The sequence below is a fragment of the Molothrus aeneus genome, chromosome 12, assembly GCF_037042795.1.
Source record: "Molothrus aeneus isolate 106 chromosome 12, BPBGC_Maene_1.0, whole genome shotgun sequence".
In the NCBI taxonomy this organism is placed as follows: domain Eukaryota; kingdom Metazoa; phylum Chordata; class Aves; order Passeriformes; family Icteridae; genus Molothrus; species Molothrus aeneus.
Window position 1 is genome coordinate 4965557 of NC_089657.1, and position 25814 is coordinate 4991370.

Here is a 25814-nt window from a genome sequence, read left to right on the forward strand (position 1 = left end):
CCTGTGGGAGGCTGGTGTTGGACATTCCTCCAGTGCAGGGACCAGGAGGGATGAGGCTCAGGCCAGGAGCCCCTTCTCCAACACAGGAAAATCTTTTTAAGACCACTGATCTTTAAAATTCACCTGACTATACTGATGTGAAACTTTCTGGCCAAGGTGACTTAGTCTGTGACTCTTGCAGGTTTCTGCTGACTTCTCCTTTATGATCTTGGGCTTGCTCAGCTGAAGCGTGAAGAATGCAGCAGCAATGTTTGTAACTCCTGGGTGGGTGAGAAGCCTCCACCGTGACCCAGCCCATCCCAAAACGTGTGTAGGAAATCCTATAAACACTGAAGGTTTGCTCCATCTTCTGGGCTTTGGGATCATTGCAGGAGAGCTCCTCAGCCTGGGGAGAAGCTCCCTGTGCTTGCCTGGCACTGTCTGGATTGTGTTCATTCTACTCCTAGGAAGGTTTCTGCATTCCACACTGTTCTTCCATCTCCTTTGTACTTTTCTGTCATATTTAATCAATTTCTAAGGTATAAAACTGACAGTCTCAGCTACAGCAGGGCCTCACCTGCTGAGTAGTGAAATCTCTCTCAGTGAAATCTCTCCCAGGACAGGATTTATCATCAAAGTTTTTTACCCTGTGCTCTGCTGGAGCAAATGAAGCCTGAGGTGACATTTCCTCCTCGGAAAAGGGGCAGTGTGAGTTGTGATCAGTGCTGGTGGCCCAGGAAGACACATGGCACAAAGGTCAGGGTCTCAGTGACACAGAAGCAAGACTCCTGGCCAGCAGCAGCTCCTTGCCATCCATCCACCTTGGTTATCCCTGCCTGTCCCCTGTGATGAAGGGAATCACCATAAATCCTTCAGCAAGTCCTTGACTGCAGAGGGATGTGCTCTGCCTCCCTGGGCACCTCCTGCCCTGTTCCAGCACAGCAGGAAGGAGTCTCAATTTCTATTTCATCATTAGAGTGCCATCACAGAGCTGCAGATGGAGAGGAGTTTGCAGCCAGCCAGGGCTCAGCTGGAGTAACTCTAGAAGAAATCCTTGCACCTGCTGCCAGCCTGAGGTTAGGGCAGGACGTGCCCCATGTGTGCAGAAGGAGGTGGCCGCGTGGCCTTTGCAGCATCACTGCCTGTGGGCGCATTCTGGTGGCAGGAGGACACGAGGTGTGGGGCTGTGATAAGTTTGGGTGCTGTAAAGGAAAGATACACCCTATTTCAGTGTGAAGGGTGACATTGTTTCTTAGGATGAGCCTGTTTCTCATCTGATTTGCTTATGCTGAGTTCAGTGTTTCATATAAATGTGGAGGTGAATGCTCCTTGCAAAGGTTTTGTTGTTGCTTCTTGAAGAATCCTTGACATTGTGTTATTGCAGTTCTGATTTAATAGTGCTGCCAGGCAACACTGGGAGTGAAAATACACATTTGGCCTAAAAAGAGAGGGTATATTTTAACATTTAATTCTAGCCACTGCTTTTAGCAAGAGGCTTTTATCACTCCTGGGTTTGGTTTTTTTTGGTTTTTTTTTTTTTTAATATTTTTCCCTGCAAACCCAGAGTACAGAAAAATTGTGAGAATAAAGGTTGAGTTAGCAGTAAATAATTGCTGAATTGCACATGCTGTCACAGACAGGTTCTTGCACAGTTTTCAGGGAGGTGAACGTCTTCTCTCAAGGTCTGAGCTTGCACTTCTGATGCAAGTATTGAATCTCTGAGCCTGTTTTGCACAAAGATTTGGAAGAGCAAGCCCTCTGTTAGTAGCAGCAAACATTTGGGTGAATGCCCATGGGTAGTGTGGGGTTCAGCACCGTGTTTGCCTCGTGCCAAGGCCAGCTGTGCCCATCAGACAGGAGCCAGTGCTGCCCCAGGCTCTCTGTCCCCAGGCAGGCCCTGGTGCAGGGCTCAGTGTCCCCTTGTGGTGGCCACAAGCAGCAAAATTACTCATGGTCTTTCACAGACCTGGTTTTATTCACCACAGGCTGGTTTTCTACTCCTTTTGGCAGCTGTTAGCACTGTGCTTTGGGAAGAAGAGATAACAAAGCACCACACAGGGATGAAAACATTCAGGTATTTACAAGTGCTTCACCAAGGTCGCGTAAATAACAAGCTGGGAAAGGAAAATACCAAGTGAGCAGAAACCAGGGCTGAGTGTTTCAGCATCTTGCCCATGCTTGTGCCACATCTGGGAGCAGAAAGTCCCTCCTGTAGCCACAAAGCTGCTCTGTGTAACAGAACATGGTGCAGAGCAGCCCCCTTGGCTGAGCTGGAGGTGCTGCTCCAGCCTCTTCAGAGTGTGGTCAGTAAAAAAATGCTGGGAGATTGCAGGGGAGGTGTGGTGCTGTTCAGTGGCAAGCAAGCCCAGAAAGTCACTCTTTGGGAGTCAGATTTGGAACAGATTTTGGCTCTGAATGCGGCAAAGGTTTGTCCTGGATCAGCCCAGGAGCAGCCCAGGAGCAACCCCAGTTGCCTTTTGTGTCATCTCCAGACCCCCACCAGCAAAATCTCAGTGTCAACATTCATATGTGGGGCTGGCTCCTACCCCAAAATCATGGGGGTTTTGATATTTTTAATGGCTTTAAACAGTTGAAATGATTTAGAAATCCATTTGCTGATTATTTAACCCTTTTTAATACAAACCTAGGCATACACATCTGACTTGCCAATGCATTTCCCTACAGGATTGCTTTGGACAGGCCACTGTGGGTGGTCGGTGCCCTGCCCCAGGCTGAAATGTTCTGTCCTTGATTTCTGTCAGGACCAAAGTCTTCTCCCTGCTCCCCTTTTCTCCCAAGACTTGTTAATGTTTTCTTTTCCCTGCAATCAAGAAGGTGGATGATGACAGAGGTCGTTTCCTACTGCACAGGTACTGTAGCTGCTCTCAGATTTCTCTAAAAATGGAAACAAATAAATAAATAAATCACCAAGCTCTTTTTTTTTGGGGGGGGGGGGCAAATTAGAAGCATCCAGGTCCCACTGAAACAGGAGATGCAGCTCTGTGTGTTTCTCTAGAGGCAGAGGAAATTGCAAGACATCAACACAGCGATGATGGGAGAGATCATGGGAGACGATGAGAGATCTCAGCACAGTGAAATGTGGTTGGTTGAGCTGGGGCAGCAGTGGAGGGCTCATATCCCCATCCCTCTGCTCCCTCCTGCCCTGACCCAGCCTGCTGTGCCTGCTGCTTCTCACAGGGTTTGGCTTTGCAGCTCCCTGTCAAGCAACTTGGGCAAAATACTTCCAAAGTCAGGCGTCCTTACTCTATTTAAGCAACAAACTTAATCTGATATATTTATATCTGGAAGAGTTTGGAGGTGTGGTGGGTGATTTTTTTTCCCCTTGGTGTTTTTCCCACAGGGTGTCTCTGTATGACTGCTCCCATTTCTCAGTGGTTGTTATTGTTCAGATCCCATCATCTGACCCTTTATAATCCCTGTATTGGGTTACACTGCATTGCTGGACATGCTTGCTGTATGCTACTGATTGTCAATTTTAGACTCTCCCATCAGCCTAAGAGTTTCTTAAAAGTAATGCAAGGTTGTGTTACATGGGCACATTCCCTGACTCCTTCCAGTGGCACTTGGAAATGCCATGGATTGGTAATAGAGGGGGGATTTATGTGTGGGGGGATTTATAAACCAAAAAAATGAAAGCCAACATTATAGAAATTGCTCTCCAATATTTGGCCACAGCATGTGGCAAGCATCAATTACCTTAAAAATAGAACAGTTTTAGGCACTTGAAACATGGGATTGAAACATGGGCTGCCTCCTGTCAAGTGGTGACACAGCAGTCAGGCCTTGCTGATATTCAAGTGAAGACCTTGTCAACCTTTTGGCTTTCACGAGGGATAGGTTGGAATTTTTGAAGAGAATGTGTAAATGAGAAAAAAAATCAATGAGGTGAAGCAATCCTGCAGGAGAGGCTCCTGGTTTTATTCCAGAGTTCACCCATATGTGAGTGCCTGCCTTACAAACAGTGAGCAGTGAGTCTGAATGGTTCCTTACCAAGGGCAGACCTCTTCCTCTGTCAGTGTGCTCTTGAAGTGCTTTTGGTTAATGCTTGTTGGGTACCTGCTTCCTGTGAGTTTTGAGCTGCTCCTACCTGTAGGAGTTGCTCTGTGATTGCTGCACAATCACAAGAGGTTTTCAAACACCCAATAGAGTTCTCAGTACCCCTGTTTTCCTTCTCTGGTCTTCTGCTGGGGCTTTGAGTGCAGCTCTGGCATAGCACAGCTCTTGCCTCTGGTAGCAGCGCAGCAGCTTGTTAGCCCAGGGATTCCTGAACAAGGGTCAAATTGGTGTGGAAAGAGCAAGTGTCACCAGTGGAAGTGGCTTTCCTGTCTTAATGAAGGTTGAGAAATGTGTGATTATTTTGGAAAGCTCTGACGGGAGCACCAACAAATGTTTTTGGGAAGAAGATGGGAGTTTAGATTTGGAAAAGTGTTTTAGACCCACTGTGAACATGTCCTCACTTCCAGGGTGTTGTTTGTTGCTCTAATGTGCTGTTACCAGAACACCAAAACACTAAGCAGTGTGTTAGGAAAGGAAGTACATCCTGGAAAAATAATTTATGGAGGAGAGACCTAAGGTAGGCAAAATATGATACCCACCTTGGAAATCTGTGGGATTAGCACCCAAGTCACCAGGAGAGGTGTCACCAGGCAGCCCCTTGCTCTGCATCTGATGGGGAAGGCATCATTCCCAGTCTAGAGTTTCCTAATGGTGGTAGTGACAAGTGATATATTTCTGTTAAAGAGAAAAAGTGGTTTTCAAACACCTGATAGTGTTCTCAGTACCCCTGTTTTCCTTCTCAAGAGGACTTCATGGGTTTGACCCTGCTTAACTTAGATGATCTGACAAGACCATGGCCCAAGATGGCCTGGCTGAAGATCATGGAAACCCAAGAAGGTGGCATGGGGCTTTATTTACAGGCAAGAAATTAGCAAGTGAGAAGCAAGCACTGAACAGACAGCCTCTGGGGCCCAAACTGCATGGTTTGGGAGAGCAGCATACTGGCTACTGAGGAGCACTGATTTATTTGAGAACATCAGGAAACCATTTATGGGTTCTATTATGGGCAGCAATCACGGGGGGTAAGAGCTGCTGGAGCAGATAGATTGATGTGTGGGTCTGTTGTTGTGCTTGCCACTGCATGATATAAAACAAGGATAAGGACATCCCTGAAATACCAAAGGGGCAAAAGGAGCCATTGCATTCTTGGCTTGTTTAAATGACAAACATTTATTATCTTTTCCTTTGCTACTTATGCTGTTCCTAAATTTTTGCCCTCTTCCCTGCTGTGTAACAGCATGAATCAAATGAGGACCTTTGGATAATGGACTTTTAATAGAGGTTAACAGGGCTTAGAGCTCCATGTTTCATGTTACAAAACACAGCAAAGAGACACCATCATCATGCAGAGCCTATTTTGCTGCTGGCAGACTCCAGCAGAGCATGGCTGAGACTGTGATGAGAAATATGGTTTAAAAATTGGCAGGGCATGGTTTCAGAGCCTCTCCCCCATGGTTTTGCTCCTATGGAAGCTGCATTTGCGAGGTGAGGATTTGATTTGATACCCCTGCAAAGAAAATTTGAAATTATGAGAGGAAATCTTCCTAATCCAATGAACAGCCCAAACTGTGAGTAGCAAAATTAGCCAGGCTTGCTACTCTACTGTTACAAAGAAACCGTGCACATGGTGATGCTGCTGGTTTGCTGTGTGAATTTAGCAGCCTCTAAAATATTCTGAAGAAAGAAGGAGGCACTTGGATGAAATGGACACCTTACAAAAAGAGGAGTTTGGGGAGTTACGTCAGGTCTACAAATATAACAAAGAAAATCTTTGTAGTTGTTTATTAATTCTGAAAAAAAAAATGGTAAAAAGTAGGAGAAGGGTGATCTGGAGATGAACCGTCAGCCAAGAAGAGTTGATGGTGCAAATGATGTTCATGACAGGGCCAGGCCAGTCAAGAAGCAGGCAGTGGCATTGCCCCTGGGTGGGAGCAGGGATGTGCCATGGGAAATGCTTCCCTGGGAGCACTCAGCCTGCTTCAAGGGGCTGGTGCCTGTCCTTGCATGGACCTCTGTCCCCAGGCACAAGGGGCACGCTGTACCAGCTCTACCCTCCTTTTTTCACCTTGGAGGACTTTCCCCAGGCCAGGATGTGAGGTTTGGGAGAAGTCACCAACAGAGGGTGGCTGCACTCATACCAAACCCCCTGTGACAGTCAGCCAGGGCTTAGACCTGGCCTAAGGCAGTGCTGGGCCTGTGGTCTCTGGTCCTTTTGAGATAGATTTGAGATGTTATGGACACAGAGACTTTTCTGATTCTTTCCAGGGGCCAGATTTCACCTGCACATCTCACAGGTGCCTCTGATGTGCCTTCATCCCGCTCTGGTGATTCCACCCTGAGCGGTGCAGAGTCCCAGGAATCCTCTGGAACATGTCTGTCTTCTGCCTCCCTCAGTGGGGGACACACCAGCTGCACTGAAATGTCAGAAGGGTTTGCACAGCTGACAGGTTGCTGAAAATGGAGCATCGCCATAAATTCTCTTTATCCAGCCAAGTGCAGCTTAATATAGACTTAGCTGCACGGGCTGTGCCCCACACTGAGCCCAGGAGCTGCCACAGCTCAGGACCAAAACATGAACTGGTCGTTTTAACCAGAGCAGCTATTGCTAGTGAGGAGGGAAAAAAAGAAAATCCTTTGAAATTTATCTTTCTCTTTAGGTTTAAAAGTGTTAGAGGAAGGAGAGGAGAATGAACATGTCTGAACTTGGCCAAAACTCCGATGAGGACGTGTGTCCTGAGGACATTGATGAAGATGAAATCCTGGCTAACCTGTCCCCTGAGGAGCTGAAGGAGCTGCAGAGTGAGATGGAAGTCATGGCCCCAGACCCTGAAATCCCAACTGGAATGATACAGAGGGATCAGACAGAGAAACCCCCCACGGGCAGCTTCGACCACAGGTCCCTGGTTGACTACCTGTACTGGCAGAAGGCATCCAGACGCATGCTCGAGGATGAGAGAGTTCCTGTCACCCTCTTGCCCTCTGAGGTAACAAGCAAAAATCACAAATATTTATTATGCATCAGCAGCGGGATCTGTTTTGTAGCTTTAATACCTTAACCTGCCTCTGCTTCTTACGTAAGGTAGAGTACAAACAAATGTAGATTAATCCTAAAAGCCTCGTCAGTGATAGAATCCAGCTTGGACTGATGTCAGAGTTAGTAATTTTTTAATTGCTTTTCCCAAATATTTACTTAAGCTTTTTAATAGAAAAAAATTCCTAATTCTGATTTGAGTGAAGCAAATCACTGAGAAACTGTCACAAGATCAGTTTTGGAGGATGTAACTCTAATTAGTTTGATTTTGCATATGGAAGAACACCATGTTGCTTTTCCATGGAAGATTATATTAATCATACAAATTAAATTATTAATTGACAGAATTTAATGACATGCTGGAGAAAAACCCCAAACCACTGTATTTTAACAAGGTGAAACATTAACAACCAAGCATGCAAACTCTTGAACTAGTTCAACCATACTCAATACAATGCTTAAATTTATTTGACTATCCCCATGACTTTGAACTAAAGTTAAGGTCATACTTAGATATCTTTCAGGATGAGGGCTACACTTAAAAATAGGTTAATAGAATTGAAACTTGGCCAGATGAAACACATCCATACTTGAATGTGAAGTTCACTGGAAGTGAATTTGAGGTAACTGATTTATTTTACTTTTGTTTTAAATATCAGTGGTTTGCTAATACACACCAGTGTGGCACATCCCGGACTTCCCAGGGCATGGGCTGCCTTTGGAGACCAGGGGAAATCTGTGGGATTTTTTCTCCTGCACTCTTGTGCTCAAAGAAACAATTTTGTAACACTTCAGAGGTTAAATCTGAAACCTGGGCGTGGAGCTGGCTGCTGCATTCACAGCTGGTCCATCAATCCCCATCCCAAACCCATTCACCACCACAGCCTCAAGGGCAGAAGTGTCTGGGACCATTTTGTCTGACTTTGGGTGCAGCCATGGCACTGTCCTGCCTGAAGAAAGCAAATCTCAGGGAAATAGCTTGATTTTATTAGTGCTTTGTTAGCATTTCTCTCTGATGGAGGAACAGCTTGCAAAAAGATGCTTGACAAAGAAAAATCTAAGCAAGGAGTGTCTCTGGAATTGGTAGATGTTTGCAACTAATTTATTTGAATGGTAGAAGCCTCATTGCCCTGCAACTGCTTTGTGCAGGGGCTGGTTTCTTATCTCTGGCCTCCAAACTGAGCTACTATTTTATCTTCAGTGAGGTGCTGCCTTAGGTGTGATGCTCTGGGACTGCCAGAGCAGGTGGCCCTGTTGTCCCTTGTGCTGGATGATTCCACAGCGGTCACAATTGCCCTCTTCACTCCTCCTTGGGCTGAGCAAACCATCAGGGGGTCACCCTGATGTCCAGTGCTTTGTGGCATACAAAGGAAACTTTCTTGTCAAAGAAATTATAAAAATTACACTAAATCCAGAAAGAGACTTTGGATCAGAAACTCTTAACCCCCAGAAGGGTTCAAAGACCATCTTAACATATCATTAAATATGTTCAGGATTTAATTGTTAGGACTTAATTTAGTAGGCAAAGATGAGAAACTGGTTTGCAGCCTCTTTGGAACAAGTTGTTCCTGTGTTCCCAAGCAAGCTGGTACAGCCTGAATTTACAGCAGTGACACTTTTAAGGATTATTCTCTATTGTAGGGGCAATGAGGAATCTAAATCCAGCTGCTACGTGTTTATTTGAGCAGAAAGTTATTGTAGCAAAGATGTCTTGCAACTATTTCAGCTGTGAGGTTTTGTCTTCCTCAGAGAAGTGCTGCGGAGGAGATGGAAGGAGAGGCCGGCAGCAGTGGCGAGGTGGCTGGAGGGAGAATGCCAGGACCAGAGGGAAAAGAGAGACATTACCAAAATGAGCACGTGTCTGAGTCAAGAACACAACCTGGGGACACAAAGACAGATAGAAGTGATAAGGAGAGAGTGGTGGAGGAGGATGAGAAAGAAGAAGCAGAGGAGGAAGAGGAAGAGGAAGATGATGACGAGGAAGAAGAAGAAGAAGAAATTGAGACTGAATTGGAAACAAAGAAGAATTACACCAATGAGAACAGTCACATCAACCAGATAAGTCAGAAGTCAGGTACAGAACCAGGAGAAATCAAAGAAAAGCCTAAGGAAAATGAAAAGAAAATATCAAAATTGAACATCCCCCAGAAGTTAGCGCTGGATACCAGCTTCATGAAGATAAGTGCCAGGCCCTCAGGAAATCAAACCAATTTAGAAGACAGTTTGGAGAAAGTCCGAAAAAACAACCCGGACGTGAAGGAGCTCAACCTGAACAACATAGAAAACGTCCCCAAGGAAATGCTGATCGATTTTGTCAATGCCATGAAAAAGAACAAGAACATAAAAACGTTCAGCCTGGCCAACGTGGGGGCTGACGACAACGTGGCGTTCGCGCTGGCCAACATGCTGAGGGAGAACAGGAGCATCACCACCCTGAATATTGATTCCAACTTCATCTCTGGCAAAGGCATCGTGGCCATCATGCGCTGCCTGCAGTACAACGAGACGCTGACGGAGCTCCGCTTCCACAACCAGCGCGGCCTGCTGGGCCACCAGGCGGAGATGGAGATTGCCAGGCTGCTGAAAGCCAACAACACCCTCCTCAAAATGGGCTATCACTTCGAGCTGCCGGGGCCCAGGATGGTGGTGACCAATCTGCTCAGCAGGAACCTGGACAAGCAGAGGCAAAAGAGGCAAGAAGGGCAAAGGCAGCAGCAGATGAAGGAGCAGAAAGAGTTGATAGCGATGTTGGAGAATGGACTTGGGTTGCCTCCTGGGATGTGGGAAATGCTGGGGGTACCGCTGTCCCAGCTGAGGATGCAGGAGCCTCCACAAGCCCCCAAACCCCCTGTCCCTGCAGCTGTGTCACTGAGCAAAAGGCAGGAGAACACGAGGCCACCAGCACCCGAGCAGCCGTGCAGGGAGAAACCCATCAACTTCAAAGTGGTCAAGCTGAAAAAAATTCAGCGCAAACCCCCCGTGCCAGAGTACGTGGAGCCTGCTGAGAAAACCAACCTCAAAGACGTCATCAAAACACTTAAACCAGTTCCCAGGAGAAGACCCCCTCCCCTGGTGGAAATAACCCCGAGAGATCAGCTCCTCAACGACATCCGCCAGAGCAACGTCGCCTATCTCAGGCCGGTAAGTGCAGAGTGCTGCCTCTGAGGGGGGGAATGGCACTCACCTGCTGTGCTCTGAGCCCTGGCTGGAAATGCTGAGCTTTGGCAGGGCTGGCAAATGCACCTGCACGTGGCATTGTCACCCTTTTGTGTCAGGCTGCCACTCCTGGTGTGCGGGTGGTTGTTTTCCAGCAGCACTGAGGTACGGCTTGCACAGGGAACTCACACCAAGGCTGCAGCCTTGTGCATCCCCGGCTGCATCCACAGGGTAAAAGAAAGGAAATTCACTCAGGAGGTGAACAAACCCACAGAAACTTTACCTTTCTATGCTCCTAACAGTGTATTAGTTATGACAGGCCCATGCTATTGTTTGTTTCAGGAGTACAACAGGTATTATGTTTTTACATCAGTCCCTCATAAACCCCATGTTTCTCTGTTCAATATCTGTGTTTTTCCTTAGCTCTCACTTTACACAAGAGAGCACTTGGCACACTCTGAAATCCAGCCTGGACTCACACTCTGCAGCCCTGCCTCACCCAGTAACAAGGAGTGTTTTATTTTAGTGGTCCTTTGCTGCTCATTCTTCTGTCTGTCCTTATGTAGATCAATTGTAAAATTCTAGTGGTAACAGGAAAAAAAGAAATTAGATCCACCAGCAGTGAAGATGGAACAAGGTTGTGGGAAGAAAGTAGTGGTACTGTAGGGGGTTTTATATTTGTTTTCAAGTAAAACTTTGCCACTGAAAATTGGCTCACTGGTCAACTCAAGTGAGCTCAAGATCATCCTGACTTTAGAATGCCACTCCAAAACTGAAAACTGCCTCTTGGGTATGGTCTCACTTGGGTACCAAATTCATAGGCTTCTTCTCAAAATGCTGGGCACCAGATTTAACCTCTTGCTCTCCTGGCCTGTTATATTCCCTTGCATTGATTCAAGACATACTAAAACCTGGCTGGTGTATTTGTAGCTTGATGCCTGTTTGTGTTGCCAAGGCTTGAGGAAGAGGACAGAAAATCCCTTGTAGTTAAAAGTAGACAAGTAGTATTTTGTAATTATAATTTCTTTCAATATTGACATTTTAATATAGTGGGCCTAATTTTTCTTTCATTTATACCTACAAAGAAATAATTATTTCCTCGGTAATTCCAGACAGAGTAGTTTGTCCTGATATTTTGGCAGGTGCAGGTTCTGCAGTGACCTCAGATTCTGGTCCAGGATTACCCTAAACATTCTGTCCTGTAGGCAAGGTTTGAGGTTCTGAGTTTCTGCTGGCCAGTCCAACTTGGCTGCAGCCAAGGCCTCTCCCCAGGGCATTTTTGGCCTTTCTGGGCCAGTATAGGGTTTGCATTTTAGTTCCACATCCCAGACAACAAGACCTGCTTGTGGACAGCTCACAGATGGTGCTGGTGACAGCAGGTTGGTCCAGGGCTGTGGGAGCTGCTGCCTGCCCAGCTCTCAGGAGGCTGGAGGACAATGGAACTTGTTCTCTGCCAGGCACTGCCCTTGTTTTGGACAGCAATAGTTGGGAAACTTTGGTGCTGCCCTATGCCAGGGGTGATACTGAACCCCAGCCATTCCCCCAAAATGATCTGGAGGATTTTATCCATGAGAGCTGGGGGGTTAAAGATAGACAGATCAATTAATGGTGCATCCTAAACATGCCAGATAACAATTGCTATCCCAGCCCATGGAAAAATGAAACTATGGACACATTCTGGGGGCTTGGGGTGGTTTGTTTTGGTGGATTGTTTGGGGATTTTTTGGGTTGGCTCTTTTTTGGCCTCTGTCATCAGACCACCTGGCTTGGATTTGGGGCATTAGGGTGTTATTCTGCCCATCCTCCATGATCTTGGTAACTCCTTTTTGCCTCAATTCGCTCAGCTTCATTTCTGAAATGGAGTTTTGCTGCTTGAGCTGAGTTGGGTGTTTGTTCTCTCTGTGGGACTCAAGGCCTTCAGACTGATTTCCTGGACCTTAAGTATTGCAAACATCCAGTGGGGCATTCCAAACAAAAGAGAGCTCCCAACCAGAGCTCCTTGGAATTCCCAGCTGTTATATTTTAGTTTCTGGGGGTTTGTATTAGACTAAATTGGCCTGGTAAATAAGGCTGAGAAATTTCCTCCTCCTAATACTTCACGTCCTTGTCCAGGTGCCGTTGCCAAAGCAGCTGGAGTGAGAGACCAGACTGACCTGAAGAAAACAACTTGGAATAAGGACTACTCAAGTTTTGCTTACAACTGTTTCAGCAGATGTTTTCTGCAGAACCCAGGTGGTGTATTCAACTCTTTGGGAACAAAGCTTGTGATACACACTTGTGTAAGTGTGCTGAAAACGGCTGGCATGGGAAAAGTCAGTGCTAAGTGTTTCCATCAGGTATCAAACAATCCTGCTGCCATCTGTCTGCCAAGTGGATGTGAGGCTTCAGATTGTTGTGGGAGTATTTTCTCAGAGGCATCAATAACCTTGTCTTTCTAGTTTGTCAGCAAACTATTTTGCTTCCACGTTGTCCTTCTGCTGCCAGATTCTGCAGGAACACGCTGTGCTTTATCTTATCTTTCTTTTCACACACATGCTACTTTATTACTCTCTTGTCCATGAGAAATGTATTTGGTTTCTATGTATACAGCTTCATTTTTTAGGCTAAGGAAACAGAAATGAAATAAAGCTCTCTCTGTAAGAGGTGTGCAGCACTTCCATTGCTAACAAAGCACTCACAGAACGACTGCTCTGGTACAACAAACACCTTCCAAGCTCCCTCTATTTCAGAACAGTGTCTAGTGGGTCTGATCAGCAGGTAAATCAGCACCTGCTTGAGAACTGTGATGTTCATTCCCTGTGATTCACCTGTCTTACTGCAATCCTTAATTGCAGCCACCTTGGAGAGCACTGAAATGTCATTTTAGGTCTCTCTCCACACTGTTTTTGTGGCAGGAGGCTGAGCCTCACCCCTATTCCAGCGGTTTAAGAAACTCCTAATTCCTCCTAGTATGATGTGTGAACAGTGTGTCACATCCTGGCAGGGCTGGATTTGAAGGGGTAAAACCTGTATATACACAACTCAGTTTTTCCTTAATATTTTTGTGATTTTTTTTTTCTCCTCCCTCTTTATGATCACATTAAGTTCTTCTGCTGCCTTTCTTGTAAAGCAGCTACAGGTAAGTCACACTCTTGTGAAATACATCCACAAGAAACCAATTGTTTTAGGGGCTTTTTTCTTTGTTTTTTAAAGCTATATGACACAGGGAAAGAACTCTCCTTTTGGACCCTCCTTTAGGAAGGTCCTAAAATGTACCTTCCTGTGGCTGCTTGGTCCAAAGTCACAGCTTTGTAGCTCCTGGCAGGATTTCCTTCAGGTGAGTTCACCTCTGAGTGGTAACTCTTAGCAGCCTTGCCCTGGCAGCTAAATCCCAGTCCCTCCCTGCTCCCCCTTCCCACATTTATTTTAATAGTCCTGTAGTATCAGCAATGTCCAAGACCTCTTGAGTCCAAGGTAGTCTCTACTGTCACTTGTTCAAATTTTCACTTGTTCTTGTCCTTATGGTACCTATCACCCAGTCTCTTTCCAATCTCCACCTTCCAAACTTGTAAAGCTCTGCTTCTGTTTGCAAAAGTAATGCCCCAAACTTGGGTAAGTTGGTTTCTGTATTGCCCAAGAGAGAGCAAGTAGCTTTAAAGCATCACATAACATGGAAGTAAGATTAAAAAAAAGAAAATAATTTTCATTGCAGCTATTTCTTTTTGTAAAGGAGAAGAGCAGGAAAGGAAGAAGCTTGGTACTTCCAACCAAGCCCTTGCACAGAGCACAGCAGCAAGTGACAAATGCACCAAGTAAGTGCCCAGGAAAGCTGCTGGAGCACACTGCTCTCCAGACTGGCTTCAAGGCCAGGCTGGTGCAGCTCAGACTGCAGCAGCTGGGACAGGGAAGCACAAAGGAATATATAATATAGTGCTTTACAATCTCCAGTTGAAGCTGCCAGGCACCAATTCCTGCTACACCCAGAAGCTGCCAAACATGAATTTCCAGGGTGGATAGAGCATGACCTGTGAAACTCTGATCCATGTTTCTCCCACCCAGCAGCCTCTCAGTGATCACAGGAGGAGGGAGGCACACACAGACATCACACCATGAGCTTGACTGCAGCAGAGCTGGTGCTGCTCAAGGCACAGCTCTCAGTAATCCTAGAGGCAAAAATCCCTCTCAGGTAATTAACAGGAATTGAAATCCCAGTTAAGTAGAGTTGAGTTATGTAAGAGACCAAAGCTGCATGAAGAAATGCCCTAAGTATTCCACCTCCGTAAAGCAGCTGTTTTAAGGATGCAAGAGCAAGGCTGGAATATTTCAGCTCAGAGGTTCCCTGGGCCTCAACAAAGCTGACACAGAGCAGTCAGAGCCAGAAGCTTCAACCCCAGCATGGGCTTGTGGCACAAGCCACAGGGTGCCAGCAGATCTCCCACCACCCCAACCACAGACACAGGCACAAGGTCGAGTTTCCAACCATTAGAATTTATTTATTTTTCTTCATAACTGTGCAGTTTTTAAAATGCTACTGTAATGATGAAGTCATAGGCTACTATGTTCTTTAGGTGTGGAAACAGTTTTTGAAAACAAAGACCATGCGCTACAAGTGAGGAACAGGCCATCGACTCTTCAGCTGGAATATACAGACATTTTTGATAAATACTGATCACCTTAACACTTAAATGGAATGACATGTTCAGAGTTCTACACAGTTCACTATGAAAACAGCATGGCAAGTTACATAAAAGCTTCAACTTCAAGGATCCTTGCTTTTTTTGTTAAATTAATTACTTGGTTAGAAAAGAGAAATGCAATATTTGAAATGGAGTCTCACCTGGACAACTTTCCCCCCCTGTCGTTGGTAAGCTCCTGTTATCAAGATGATTCCATCAGAGCTGGCAGTTAAATTGTATATATATATAAAAGAATCCCCCACACTGCTTTCAACATCAGGAGTTTTAACAGGCAAATATCTTCATGAATTTGAATGGGTTTTCAAAAATTTTATCTTGACATTTATTGCTTTTACTTGTAAACCTGAAATCCAGTTTATTCCTTTGAGGAGTGTTGGAAGTACAGAGTCAACAGATGCATGTTTGACCTGTATCTTTGCATTCTGGGTGAGAAGAAAGAAAAAGATGACCCACTCTCAAGAACACACATACACCTCCATCTACAAACAGCTTGTGCAGACTAAAGCAGGTAAGTCCTAAAGTAGCAGTATTTAAAAACATCCATGGGGTAGAAACCCAGCTCATCCAACCTATATCTTTTTCTCCCATGCTTGGCCAGGGTTTAGCTGGTACACAGGGAAGTCTGGCTCTCCTACAGAGGGGAGCAGCTCTATGGATGAGGATTTTGGAGAGCTTGAAGGTAAATGTTACTGGGACTGGCAGGCAGTGCCATGTATATTCTTCATGCTTACAGCTATTTAGACGTTTTCAGGGCTGCTAAAGGAGGGCTGTGAGGTGAGGACAGGAACCCAGACTGGGTACAAGCACTGCACAGTTTTACCACGTGCCAGTTAAGCTGGAAACATGGTCTCTGTAATACAGAGCACCCAAGGGAGGGATTTGGAGGATGCAAGAGATACCTGCTTGTGATACATTCCAGCTCATCTGAGCATCACCAGCCTCAAAGGTGCTACCCAGCATGAGCTGGCTAAACTGCAATATTTTAGAACTGAGATGAAAGGGATGTTGCTTTAATAGACCAATTTGCTACAAGACAGTTTGAGAGACTGCATTCCATAGGTTTCTACCTCTTCCTCCTCTACCCCCAGAAGAAGAGACAAGCAAACATGGTTAAGTTAGTATATATTTGTGTAAACACCAGAACATTTTGCTATACAATAGAAAAAAAGTTGCTGTTTGTATGTTCTTAGAGGAGCCCTGAAGACCTTGGAATACCTGTATCCTGCAACTATTAACCTGTACCACATGCATTTCCTGTTTTGTACATAAAGCAAGCTTGAACAATAGTAAATAGCAACTACACTCCTGCAACAGGCAAAAATGCCACGTTGCAGCTGCTTACTCCTTCACTTTAGATATGTAGTCAGCCAGTTTGTTGATACTATCCTCTTGCTGTTCTAGAGCATCCAGAATGAAGCCCATCGGGGTCTTCTTCAAGCCTATCCCCTCCATCTTGTTCTGCAGCTTGTTCTGTATGTTCCTGAGCCTCAGGGAAGCATGGACAAACATCACTGCATGACAAAAACACCCTCATTAATTGCTAATGCCCAAGGAATGCATAGTTCTTGCAGCACTTAAGACACATCCCAGCACCATGACATCACTGGAAGATGATGATGTATCAATGACTGCTGAAGTAACCACAGGTATCCATTTAATAATAACATTAAAGATGGCTTGTGCTGCTTTTTGTCCCCTCCCCTGATTCTGCTTTGGGACCACTTAAACACAGATAGCAAAGTTAACAGCTAACTTAGACTCTGCAGACTTGGTTGAGAAAGCTCAGGTCACACACCTGCACAGCCCCCCAGAGAAGAGAACAAACACTTACAGAGGAGAGGAAGCGTGATCCCAAACATGAACACCATGACATCTCCCAGGTAGGAGATCAGGAAGTAGCTAGACAACATGATGGCCAGGACAAACGTGGTTGGGTACTGCTTCTTCAGCTTGCGGAGGACATCCTTGTTGTGTGACATCCACACAAAGCCCAGGAAAACCAGCACCACCACAGTGCCACCAATGAGCATGTTCAGGGGACTCAGAAACCTGGAGAGAAGAGGAACAACAAGCAAAGAGTTCAGGCTCAGAACCTTCATGACTTGTGTGTTCATAGAGGATCACTCTGCTCAGTGGTATAGTTACCAGGGAGGTAAGGCATTGAAAAGGAAGTTGCTGTTGTGAAGATCTTCACCAAGGTCTTTAGCAGGAGCCAAATCAAGTAAAAAGTACAACTGAAGAAGAAACCCTTGGTGTTGAATTTGGATAATCTTTGTCTTTATGTTCTCTTCCTGAGCTTAGCTCAGGATGATGAGTTTCTGCAGCATGTCATCACTGAAGCACTGCCCACCAGGACCCCTCCTACCTCTGCAATCAACTCATTTGATATCACACCCAGAGTCAGCATATCCAGATAGCAGATGGAGACAACACTGACTGATCTTTTCCCTTCACAGGACCAAAACCAAGGCTAGGCCTTCAGATGAACTAGCTCTTCATGCTATCTTCTCTAGGTTTGCAAAATGGGAAAGGTAGAACACTGAGTAAAGGAAGTTACTTCACTACTTCTCATTTCTGAATAAACCTTCTCATTGGTTTACCTTCAAACAAAAGAATTGTATGAACCCGCAAAAGTAGCTCACCACTGTTGGCACAACAGATGGAAGCCCAGTCCCAAGCAAGCATGCCTGAGAGTCAGAAGGAACTGGAGGATGTGATAAAGGTCTTATAGGAAGAAGAGCCTGACTGCTGAGGTTTGTGTTGTTATTGTTATCAGAGTTTCCAAGCCAACCAAGCCATGGAGTGGATCAGCTCTGGACTGTAAACAGCAGAGGACGAAGGCAGAAACGTCACCTGCTCAAACCACATCCCCAGGTATTTAGAGCTTGCTCAGAATCAAGTGTTCAGCAATGACTTTGCTGGGCTTGTTTCTGTACTCACCCAGAGTCCAGGCTCTATGGTATTTCACTTAAGTAGTATTAAGTTATGTGAATTCGTGTGCATTCTGATTTTCTGGCTTTGACATGCACTGATCTGATTACACAGCAGCTGAGGCCTCCGGGCTATTACAGCTATGGCAGCAGCATGACAGCGCCCAATAAAGCAAGACATGCTCAAGGTTTACTCTTGCAGACTTTGCAGCTCACCCTGCTGCCCCAAAGCTGCCATGCCCAGTGACTCACCACTCCTCCCCACTGCCAAGGAGGATGTTATGGTTTGTGGTCTGTGCTTCACATCCGGCCCAGGCAGAAGAAACCTGCTGCTGGTACTGCCAACACTCTACCTGCAGTGCTAGGGAGCCTCTTCCTGGAGCAGGAAGAACCCCCAAGAATTATTTCACAGCAAGGACTGGCTCTTGATTCTTCAAGTCAGTTGTGCCAACAGGGGATGGGACAGCTGGACAAAAAAAGATTAAAATTCAGAGTAGTTCCCCACCTGCTTCTGCTACTCATGCTGAAAAGCCAATCGGGCTTTTTGGAAGTGGTGAGAGGCCAGACTTGCTTGTTGCATTTGAGTCACTCCCTGTAGCCAGCCAGATTATATTTAGCTCTGAATTGTCAATCTAAAGTTTCCAGGCTGGAAAAAGTGAACAGCATGGCTCTGGAAAGAAATCAGTTTCATCTGTGCTCCTTAGTAGCAGGAGGAGGGTGACTCATGACTGGACCACACTGGTGCCTGGGTTATATATGTAACACTGGACATGTGAGATTCTTAAAGTAGGATTCACCTCCACACCTCAGCTGTCTTGGAGCAGAAATGGCCAAACTTACACAACTCACAGCAATCTTTTTTTTTTTTTTTTGTTGTTGCTAAAAACCCATGGACAAGAGAATCCTGGAAGCAACAAAGATCTAGACAGAGCTCCACTCTACACTTTCCATGTGCCTGGAAAATACTCTCAAAGCCTTATCACCCCTACAGTTCCTGTTACTCTTATTACAACTTCAGAAACTTGTGGTGAAGAACCATTCCTCCATATTTATGAGAAGAGACAAAGACTTCTCTGCTCTCCATTTCTCTCTGGTATTACCCAGGTTCTGTGTAACTGCCTGGCTGTAAGGGACATGAGGAGGGGTGAGGGGAGAATGCATTCAGAAGATCCCTCTTTTCTGAGGAGAATGATTTGAGTCACATGTTTTCTGAAGTGGGCTGCATTCCAACGTGTACAAGGGAACAGTGAACAGAAGTATCAAGTGAAGGCATTCAGAGCCACATGAACACAGATGGGGATCACAGTTGCCACTGAAAACCAGCATTCACACTACCAGCCATGTGTCCACAGACTTCACTACTGGTGATTACACTGCTGGACAAGGTGTCATATGCCAGAGCCACCCTTTACTGCTTGACTCACCCACAGCATAATTTACAGCACTATCTAAGATTATCCTAGAAATTCATATGTAGAAAATTCTTCTACAACAATGGCAGTATTAAGGAAGGCAGAACTCCATTGTCCAGTTTCACTCAGATCTGTTGGCACGCTGCTCTCAATAGCACAATAGGTAAAAACGAAAAAGGAAAAACAGGGATATGTAATTTTAGAACAAGAGAGACTGGGGAAAAAGAGAGCTGTGTAACAGCTCTAGAAGTCACCTTACTGTTGAACCACCAACACTGATACTGGCCATATTTATACAGAGGTCAGAACACAAGAGGACAAATTTGTGCTCAGGCAAGGAGGCTGGAAGTCTTTCAGAGATGCAGAGGAAAGGTAAGTGACCAGCCATTAAGTTGTTACAAGATACTTTCTAAATATAATTCCCTTTAGCAGGGATTTATGAGACCTCAAATACCTAAAAATGTAATGCACAGAACTATCAGCACAGCAAGGGTAAGGTGACTTGAGTTTATACTGCTCAGAGGACTTAGGGGAAGAAAAACTCTTTTAGGGCTGGACATAAAACCCACTAACTTCTCTGACCCTGAAAGCAGTGAGTGTGGCAGGACTAACAGCATTTGGGGGTGCCAACAGCCTAGAGCACCCCAGCTGGATCATCTCCTTTGTCTTCTGTGGTGACAAGGTACAACCCCGTGACCTCCAGTACAGCTGGGACAAGGTGACCAGGAAAAGCCATCACCCAGATTCAGTTTCCTGCTGCCCTGCAGACAGCAGGCTTCCTTCAGCATCCACCTAGATACAAAGTGGAGACAGGGAAAACAAACACATGAGAAGAAACATGCTGGATGGCTGCAGGGACAGGGGCATTGTCCTGTGTCAAGCAGGACCACAGAACACTTTGTACTGGTAGAAGCAGCCTCAGGAGAGCAGGGATGTGCTGGGGGTGCACTTGTGTGGGAAGTACTGGCAGCTACCCCTGGCCAGCAGAAAGAGATGAAGATGAAATACTTTCATTTTTTAAAAATTAGATTCATATCTCTAGGCACTGCCCTACATGCATCACAAAACAGGTCAGAATTCTCACACAGGAGCAGGAAACCACAAAAAGCTCTGCTTTCAGTGAGTTATCACATCCCCTCTTCTTGTCAGGTTGTTTCATACCTGCACACTTGTGCACAGCCTTACAGCAGGAGAGGGGGAGGACATACACCTGTAGCACAGGGAAAAAACAGCTTGGCAAGGCAAATTCTTTGTGTAAGGCAAGTAGCCTCCAGCAGCACAAGCCCAGAAATAGGATAGGCCACATAAAAAGCAAAAGCAAGATAGCTCCATCCTCAGATCATCTCCATTTTAGATGACTGTCTTGGGGTGATTATTCAGCAGTTGCTGTCACATCTGTTTCTTTCACATGTGACCAGGCAAGTCTGAACAAAGGCGCTGAGTAGGAGACTGGCAGTCATTGAGAACATTTTTTAATTTACAGCAGCTCAGTTAGGCTGAAATAAGCATGAAAATTCCTTCTTAGAAGGCTTTTTGCTCCACTATGGCCCAAGCAGTGGGCAGGTCAGAGCACTAAAATGTGCTCATTTGTATTAATTTAAATAACTTGAAAGATGAAGTTCTGCCTCCTCTCTCCCCATACTTTGAGCTTCACTGAGGTTATGCAGCTGTAACTACAGGTAGCACACAAAACTATAAATAGCACATTGTCTCGAGGAATAGTCCTCAGCATCCATGGATTTAGCAATGCTTCTGTACCTACTGTTGCTCACTTGCATGGCTTTGAGAACAGGAGACAGATTCCTTGCCTGCAGAACTGCCAGACCTTTATGAACTTATGCACCAATATTATTATGCAACATGATTTAAAATGATGTGTTTTGCTCACTCATTCTTAGCCTTTCATCAAGCATGAGAGAAACTAAATGTTTTGCTGCCCTGGAGCCTCTGTTTTAGCAAAGGGAATCCCTACAAGTGTATCAGCTAGGGCAGTGATCTGGGGAAGAAACACGGAAAAAAATATGATGGACAGGAGATGTTTTGAAGAAATGGCAAAGGAAAGAGACATCAAATCTCAGGCTGCAAGGAGAATATTATTCCAAGACAGAATGAGCACTCCGATGCAGCATTCCGAAATTCAGCATGCTTTTTTAAAACTGTCAGATTTTGAAGCTAATTTTTAGCAAGTACATGGCAACAAAAGCCTAGATGAAATTACATGAATTTAAAGTAGTTAAGTTTGAACTACATGATAAGAGAGGCCTGGTTGGAGTAGGTGGAAGAACAGACAAATTTCACTTATTAACTAAACTGACTGTTTGAGGGAAGTTGCAAGATGTGGGAGGCACTGAAGGCCCTGACTTTAATAAAAATTCATAGGGGACTCACAATGGCAGGGCCCTAGCTCAGGGTAAGAACAGGGAGTCCACTTCTTCTATAACTAGGAGAAAGGGCAGAATTTTGTCAAGGGCTTGTTTTTTTATCAGCAGTCTACTGCAACAGAGTTGTAGAGGGGAAAAAAAGAAAAAGCAGACAAGTCCAGAATCCTTCTTAAAGGAATTTGCAGGGAGGGAGTGTGGCTGCTACCACCAGCCTGTATTTGTGGAGTGGCACTAATTCACAAATTTTAGTTTCTTGTCTACTGGTTTATTACTTTCTATCCACTCCTGCAGGCTGAAAGTAAAATAAGTTGCATTACTGCAAAGCACAATTTAATTCACAGGTAACAGAAGCTACAGGAGAAGGCAAATGGAGGGAGAAGGGCAGGGACACAATGCAGAAAAGATCATTACAATTCCACTGTGCTCATGGTAAGGTTATTCCACACCTTGTGGAGAGAAGGTAAAAGGTTGGAGAGGTCAGCTTTGTTGTAGGAGGGGCAGTAAACTAAAGCTGTGGCACAAAGTATTTCCAGTATCAAGAAAGCTGTGGGCTACAATTTCTGTGTCAGTCCAGCACAACCACAGTACTGCAACAGCTGAAAATATCATCTTTGCATTTCAAGTCTGTCTATATAATTAGATAGTTTATGAACAGGTAGAGTTGGTCATTGGTTAAGTTTAGTTTTGATCACAGCAAGATCAAAACCACTTTATTAGTGGTTCCAATAATCCTGCCCTTAGGCCTGGACACAGCCCTGGAGTTCCTAAAAAGCCATGATTCATCATTTATCAGGGGTTCCTGCCCATTACAGAATGAAGTGAAAGACAACTTAGTCATCAGTTTAAATTTATCAGGAGAACTTTCTTTTCTTTTCTTCCAAAGCCACAGTCTGGCCAATTGAAAAGTATTTTTATTAAAAGAAATTGATACTTCTTCTCTATTGAGGTACTATCCCATTTCCTTTAGAATTATTCTCCCATCTAATTTTACTTCTATGTTAGAAGAATCAGGTTCATCATATACCAAAGACTCTTAAGACATGCAATAAAAAAAATATGTGAGATAAAGATCCCACTTCAGGTCTTGTTCACCCATAAGTTTTCAACACAGAGGATTATCATTTGATATTAAGATATTATAGTTGCAGTTCTGATATTAGTTTCCATCTTCTGTGGCTCTCTTCCTCCTCCACCTCCCACCTCAGCATATTAGTAGGAAATGAGTGGGAGAGAAATCTCCCCTCATCTGAAGAAAAGCAATCAGAGTTCAAAAGCAGGAATTTAGGAGGGTGAGTAAAAGCTGCTGCCATCCCTGTTTTACAGGGAAATATCCTGTTTGGAGATACCAAAATTATTTACAGCCTTTTCCCACCTTCTTGAGCAGAAGAGCTGACCCCCTGCTTTCCAGGGACTCTGTGACTTCTCTGTTCATTGAGAGCTGGCTACAGTATCGTGCTGCTTATGAGGGTAATGAACACACAACTCTAGAGCCAAAGTGGCAGAAGAACAGCAAGACCATGGAAGTCTCATTTTGCCAGCCTAGTAGTCTGTAAGATTACTGTGACATATCCCCACCAAAACAGACAAGAACAAGGCCTATGCCACTATACTAAACCTAAAACTGTCATATGCATCAAGAAGAAAATGCAGGATTCTGAGCCTATCCTTCCACTGAGCACAGATCAAAGTCCCTTGTGAGCCAGAGAATCTTTATCAACTTGGACGCTGGGTCAACAGCTTCAGAAGCCCTAACAGGATGCAGAGTGCTTACCCCCCGCAAAAAAAAAAAAAAAAAAAAAAAATTGATTTAGGGGAATCACTTTAAGCCTCTGCAACATAAGAGATAAGATGTACTTCAACCAAAGCCACTCTGGCCTGGTGGCTGGGCAGTTCTCCAATTTAAGCATTTGTGCGTTGCTCGTTGAGAAGAGTGGAGTATTTCAGTTTCCATATTAAAAGCTTAATCATCATTTCTGCTGCATGTCTTGCTTAAGAGCTTTCTGACCAAAGATCCTAGAGCAGTACCTGAAATAGAGTCACATAGCCTTTGATTCAGAAGGTGATTATAAGGTTCTTTCCTTACTCCCTTTAAGAACGCTGGGTGTGACACAACAGCAGATGGTCCTACCTCCAAGGTCTGAATCCTGCCCACCAGAACGAAATGAAGGAGTACCTTATTTATTTTACAGCGAAGTTTTTCTGTGTGAGCTAGATCAGAAATAAGAACGGCTTGCCCTGAACATTACTTTAGAACAGTAACAGAGAGAAGAATGTATCGATGCATTTTTTTAAATTCAAAGCCGAGCGTGTCTCAGGCTGAGCAGCCCGCTGGGCAGGTTCAGGAGGAAGCACAGATCGCTGCGCAGGATGCGGCTCGGCGAGCAGCGACATCCCGCACCCCGAGCATCGCTGCCTTCCGCCGGGCGCGGTGCCCGCAGCGCCCGCCTCGGGCACCGGCTGGAGGAGAAGCCCGTGGGAAAGGGAGATAACACACAGGGAGCCTTCGGGCCGGGCACACCCCACCAACACACCACAAACCACACTGCCACCGAGTCCCCCCGCCGAGGGAGGCTGTAAACCAGGCCGCTACATTTTTAAACCACACCGGGGGTTTAAGGAGGGGCGGGAAGGGGAAAGGGGAGTGGAAGAGGGTAAGGGGAAAAGAGGGGAAAAGGAGAAAGGAAAAGGCAGCTCCCCCGCCTCGGTACTCTCACATCCCGCCCGGGCCCTTTCCCGTGGCACCGGGCCGGGTCGCAGAGCCCCCGCCCGGGGACCGGGGACCGCGGCCACCGCACCGCCCGCCCCGGCCCTGCGGCCGCACCGCGAGGCCGCGCACTGACCCCACGATGGAGACGAGCGCGGCGGCCACCATCAGGTAGTTGGTCTGGTAGTAGAGCAGGTTGCTGACCACGCGGTTGTTCCATTTCGAGATGTCCTTGAGGTCGGGCAGGGCGAAGCGGTCCGAGCCGGGGAAGAAATCGTCCCAGGCCCGCAGCGGGGCCACCTGCACCTCCATGGCCGCCGCCGCCGCCGCGCAGGCTCGGGAGCGCCGGGCACCGCCCCGGGGCGGCTCCGGCACCGACAGCGACGGCGGTACCGGGGCGGCACCGGCACCGACCGCGGCCCCGCTCCGCTCCGGCCCCGCCGCTCCGCGCTGCTGAACCCGCGAGCGAACGAGCAGCAGCGCAAGCGACAGGCGTGTGTCACCGCCCAGGACTGGCAGCTGACAGGGGCTGCTGTCAATAATCGCTGTAAATTCATTGTTCCTTCAGCGAGTGGTGATGCGCGTTGGGCATTCACGTGGCGAAGCCACTTGGCATCATCTGTGAAACAAGGGATGAGTGGGGAGGGCACCACGAGAAGTGCCAGCCCCAGCCAAGGGGGCACTGCGGGGTATCCCATGGCAGGGGGGCTCCGCTAGTGGGGTTGATGTCTTCAAGCTGAATTTTCTGTCTTCACGCTGAATTTTCTCACCTCTTGCAAAGTAACTGATGCCTTCTGATAATTTCTACAATAGAATTTGCCTAATTAAAAAAAGAACTTAAAGGCAGTGCGTCAGATTACATCACCTAAATGAATATGCATTAGGAGGGCGGAGAATATGTAGTATGTAGGCGGGCTCATGTAAATTTTACTAGATAATCGATAGAACTTTTTACCCCTTGGGGTGCTTGATTTGTGGAAACTTCCGCCTGTGCAGATTAAACAATATCTCTTTTCTAAACCGGACTCTTGTTTACAGAGCTCCTAAAATGGGCAACAGGACGACAGTGTCTTTGGAGGGAAAGGTTGGTGCCAGCAGCTGTGGTGTTTTGACCCCATGTCCATGTTGGAACGCTTGTGTTTTCAGGCTTTCACACTTCAGGCACCGTGGCTCAAGCACGGGCGGTTTGTGCATCACGCAGCACACAGGGTTTGCTGTGCTACCATGCATCAAAATCCTTCTCCAAATGTAAGCAGGCTGGCACTTGCTTCTCACAGCTCCATCCCTGAAGGATTTACATCGCTGAAGTTTGGGAGCCCAAGGACTTGAGCACAGCCCAAGTTAGTCCTGCTCATCGGCCTCCTGGCCTGCACTGTTCTGGTTTATGCATGGTCCCTGTCCAGGGAATGCTGATCACACAAAAGCCATTGGGGCAGGCAGCGACCAGCCCAGTGATCACATTTGGGTT

The 25814-nt window shown here is 46.0% G+C and overlaps 2 protein-coding genes across 2 annotated transcripts; one reads left to right on the plus strand and one right to left on the minus strand.

The window, feature by feature from the left end:
* The first annotated feature begins 2827 nt into the window (after positions 1–2827).
* Positions 2828–12421, plus strand: LMOD3 (leiomodin 3). The gene is made up of 4 exons (XM_066558309.1): positions 2828–2849; positions 6714–7040; positions 8837–10228; positions 12356–12421. The coding sequence occupies exons 2-4, from the start codon at positions 6744–6746 to the stop codon at positions 12380–12382; spliced, it is 1716 nt and encodes a 571-aa protein (XP_066414406.1). The 5' UTR covers positions 2828–2849; positions 6714–6743; the 3' UTR covers positions 12383–12421.
* Positions 12422–14689: 2268 nt separating this feature from the next.
* Positions 14690–24744, minus strand: ARL6IP5 (ADP ribosylation factor like GTPase 6 interacting protein 5). The gene is made up of 3 exons (XM_066558146.1): positions 24483–24744; positions 16751–16968; positions 14690–16430 (listed from the first exon to the last, which is right to left on the minus strand). Exons 1-3 carry the CDS (start codon positions 24656–24658, stop codon positions 16258–16260), a joined length of 567 nt encoding a protein of 188 aa, XP_066414243.1. The 5' UTR covers positions 24659–24744; the 3' UTR covers positions 14690–16257.
* Between the last annotated feature and the right edge of the window lie 1070 nt (positions 24745–25814).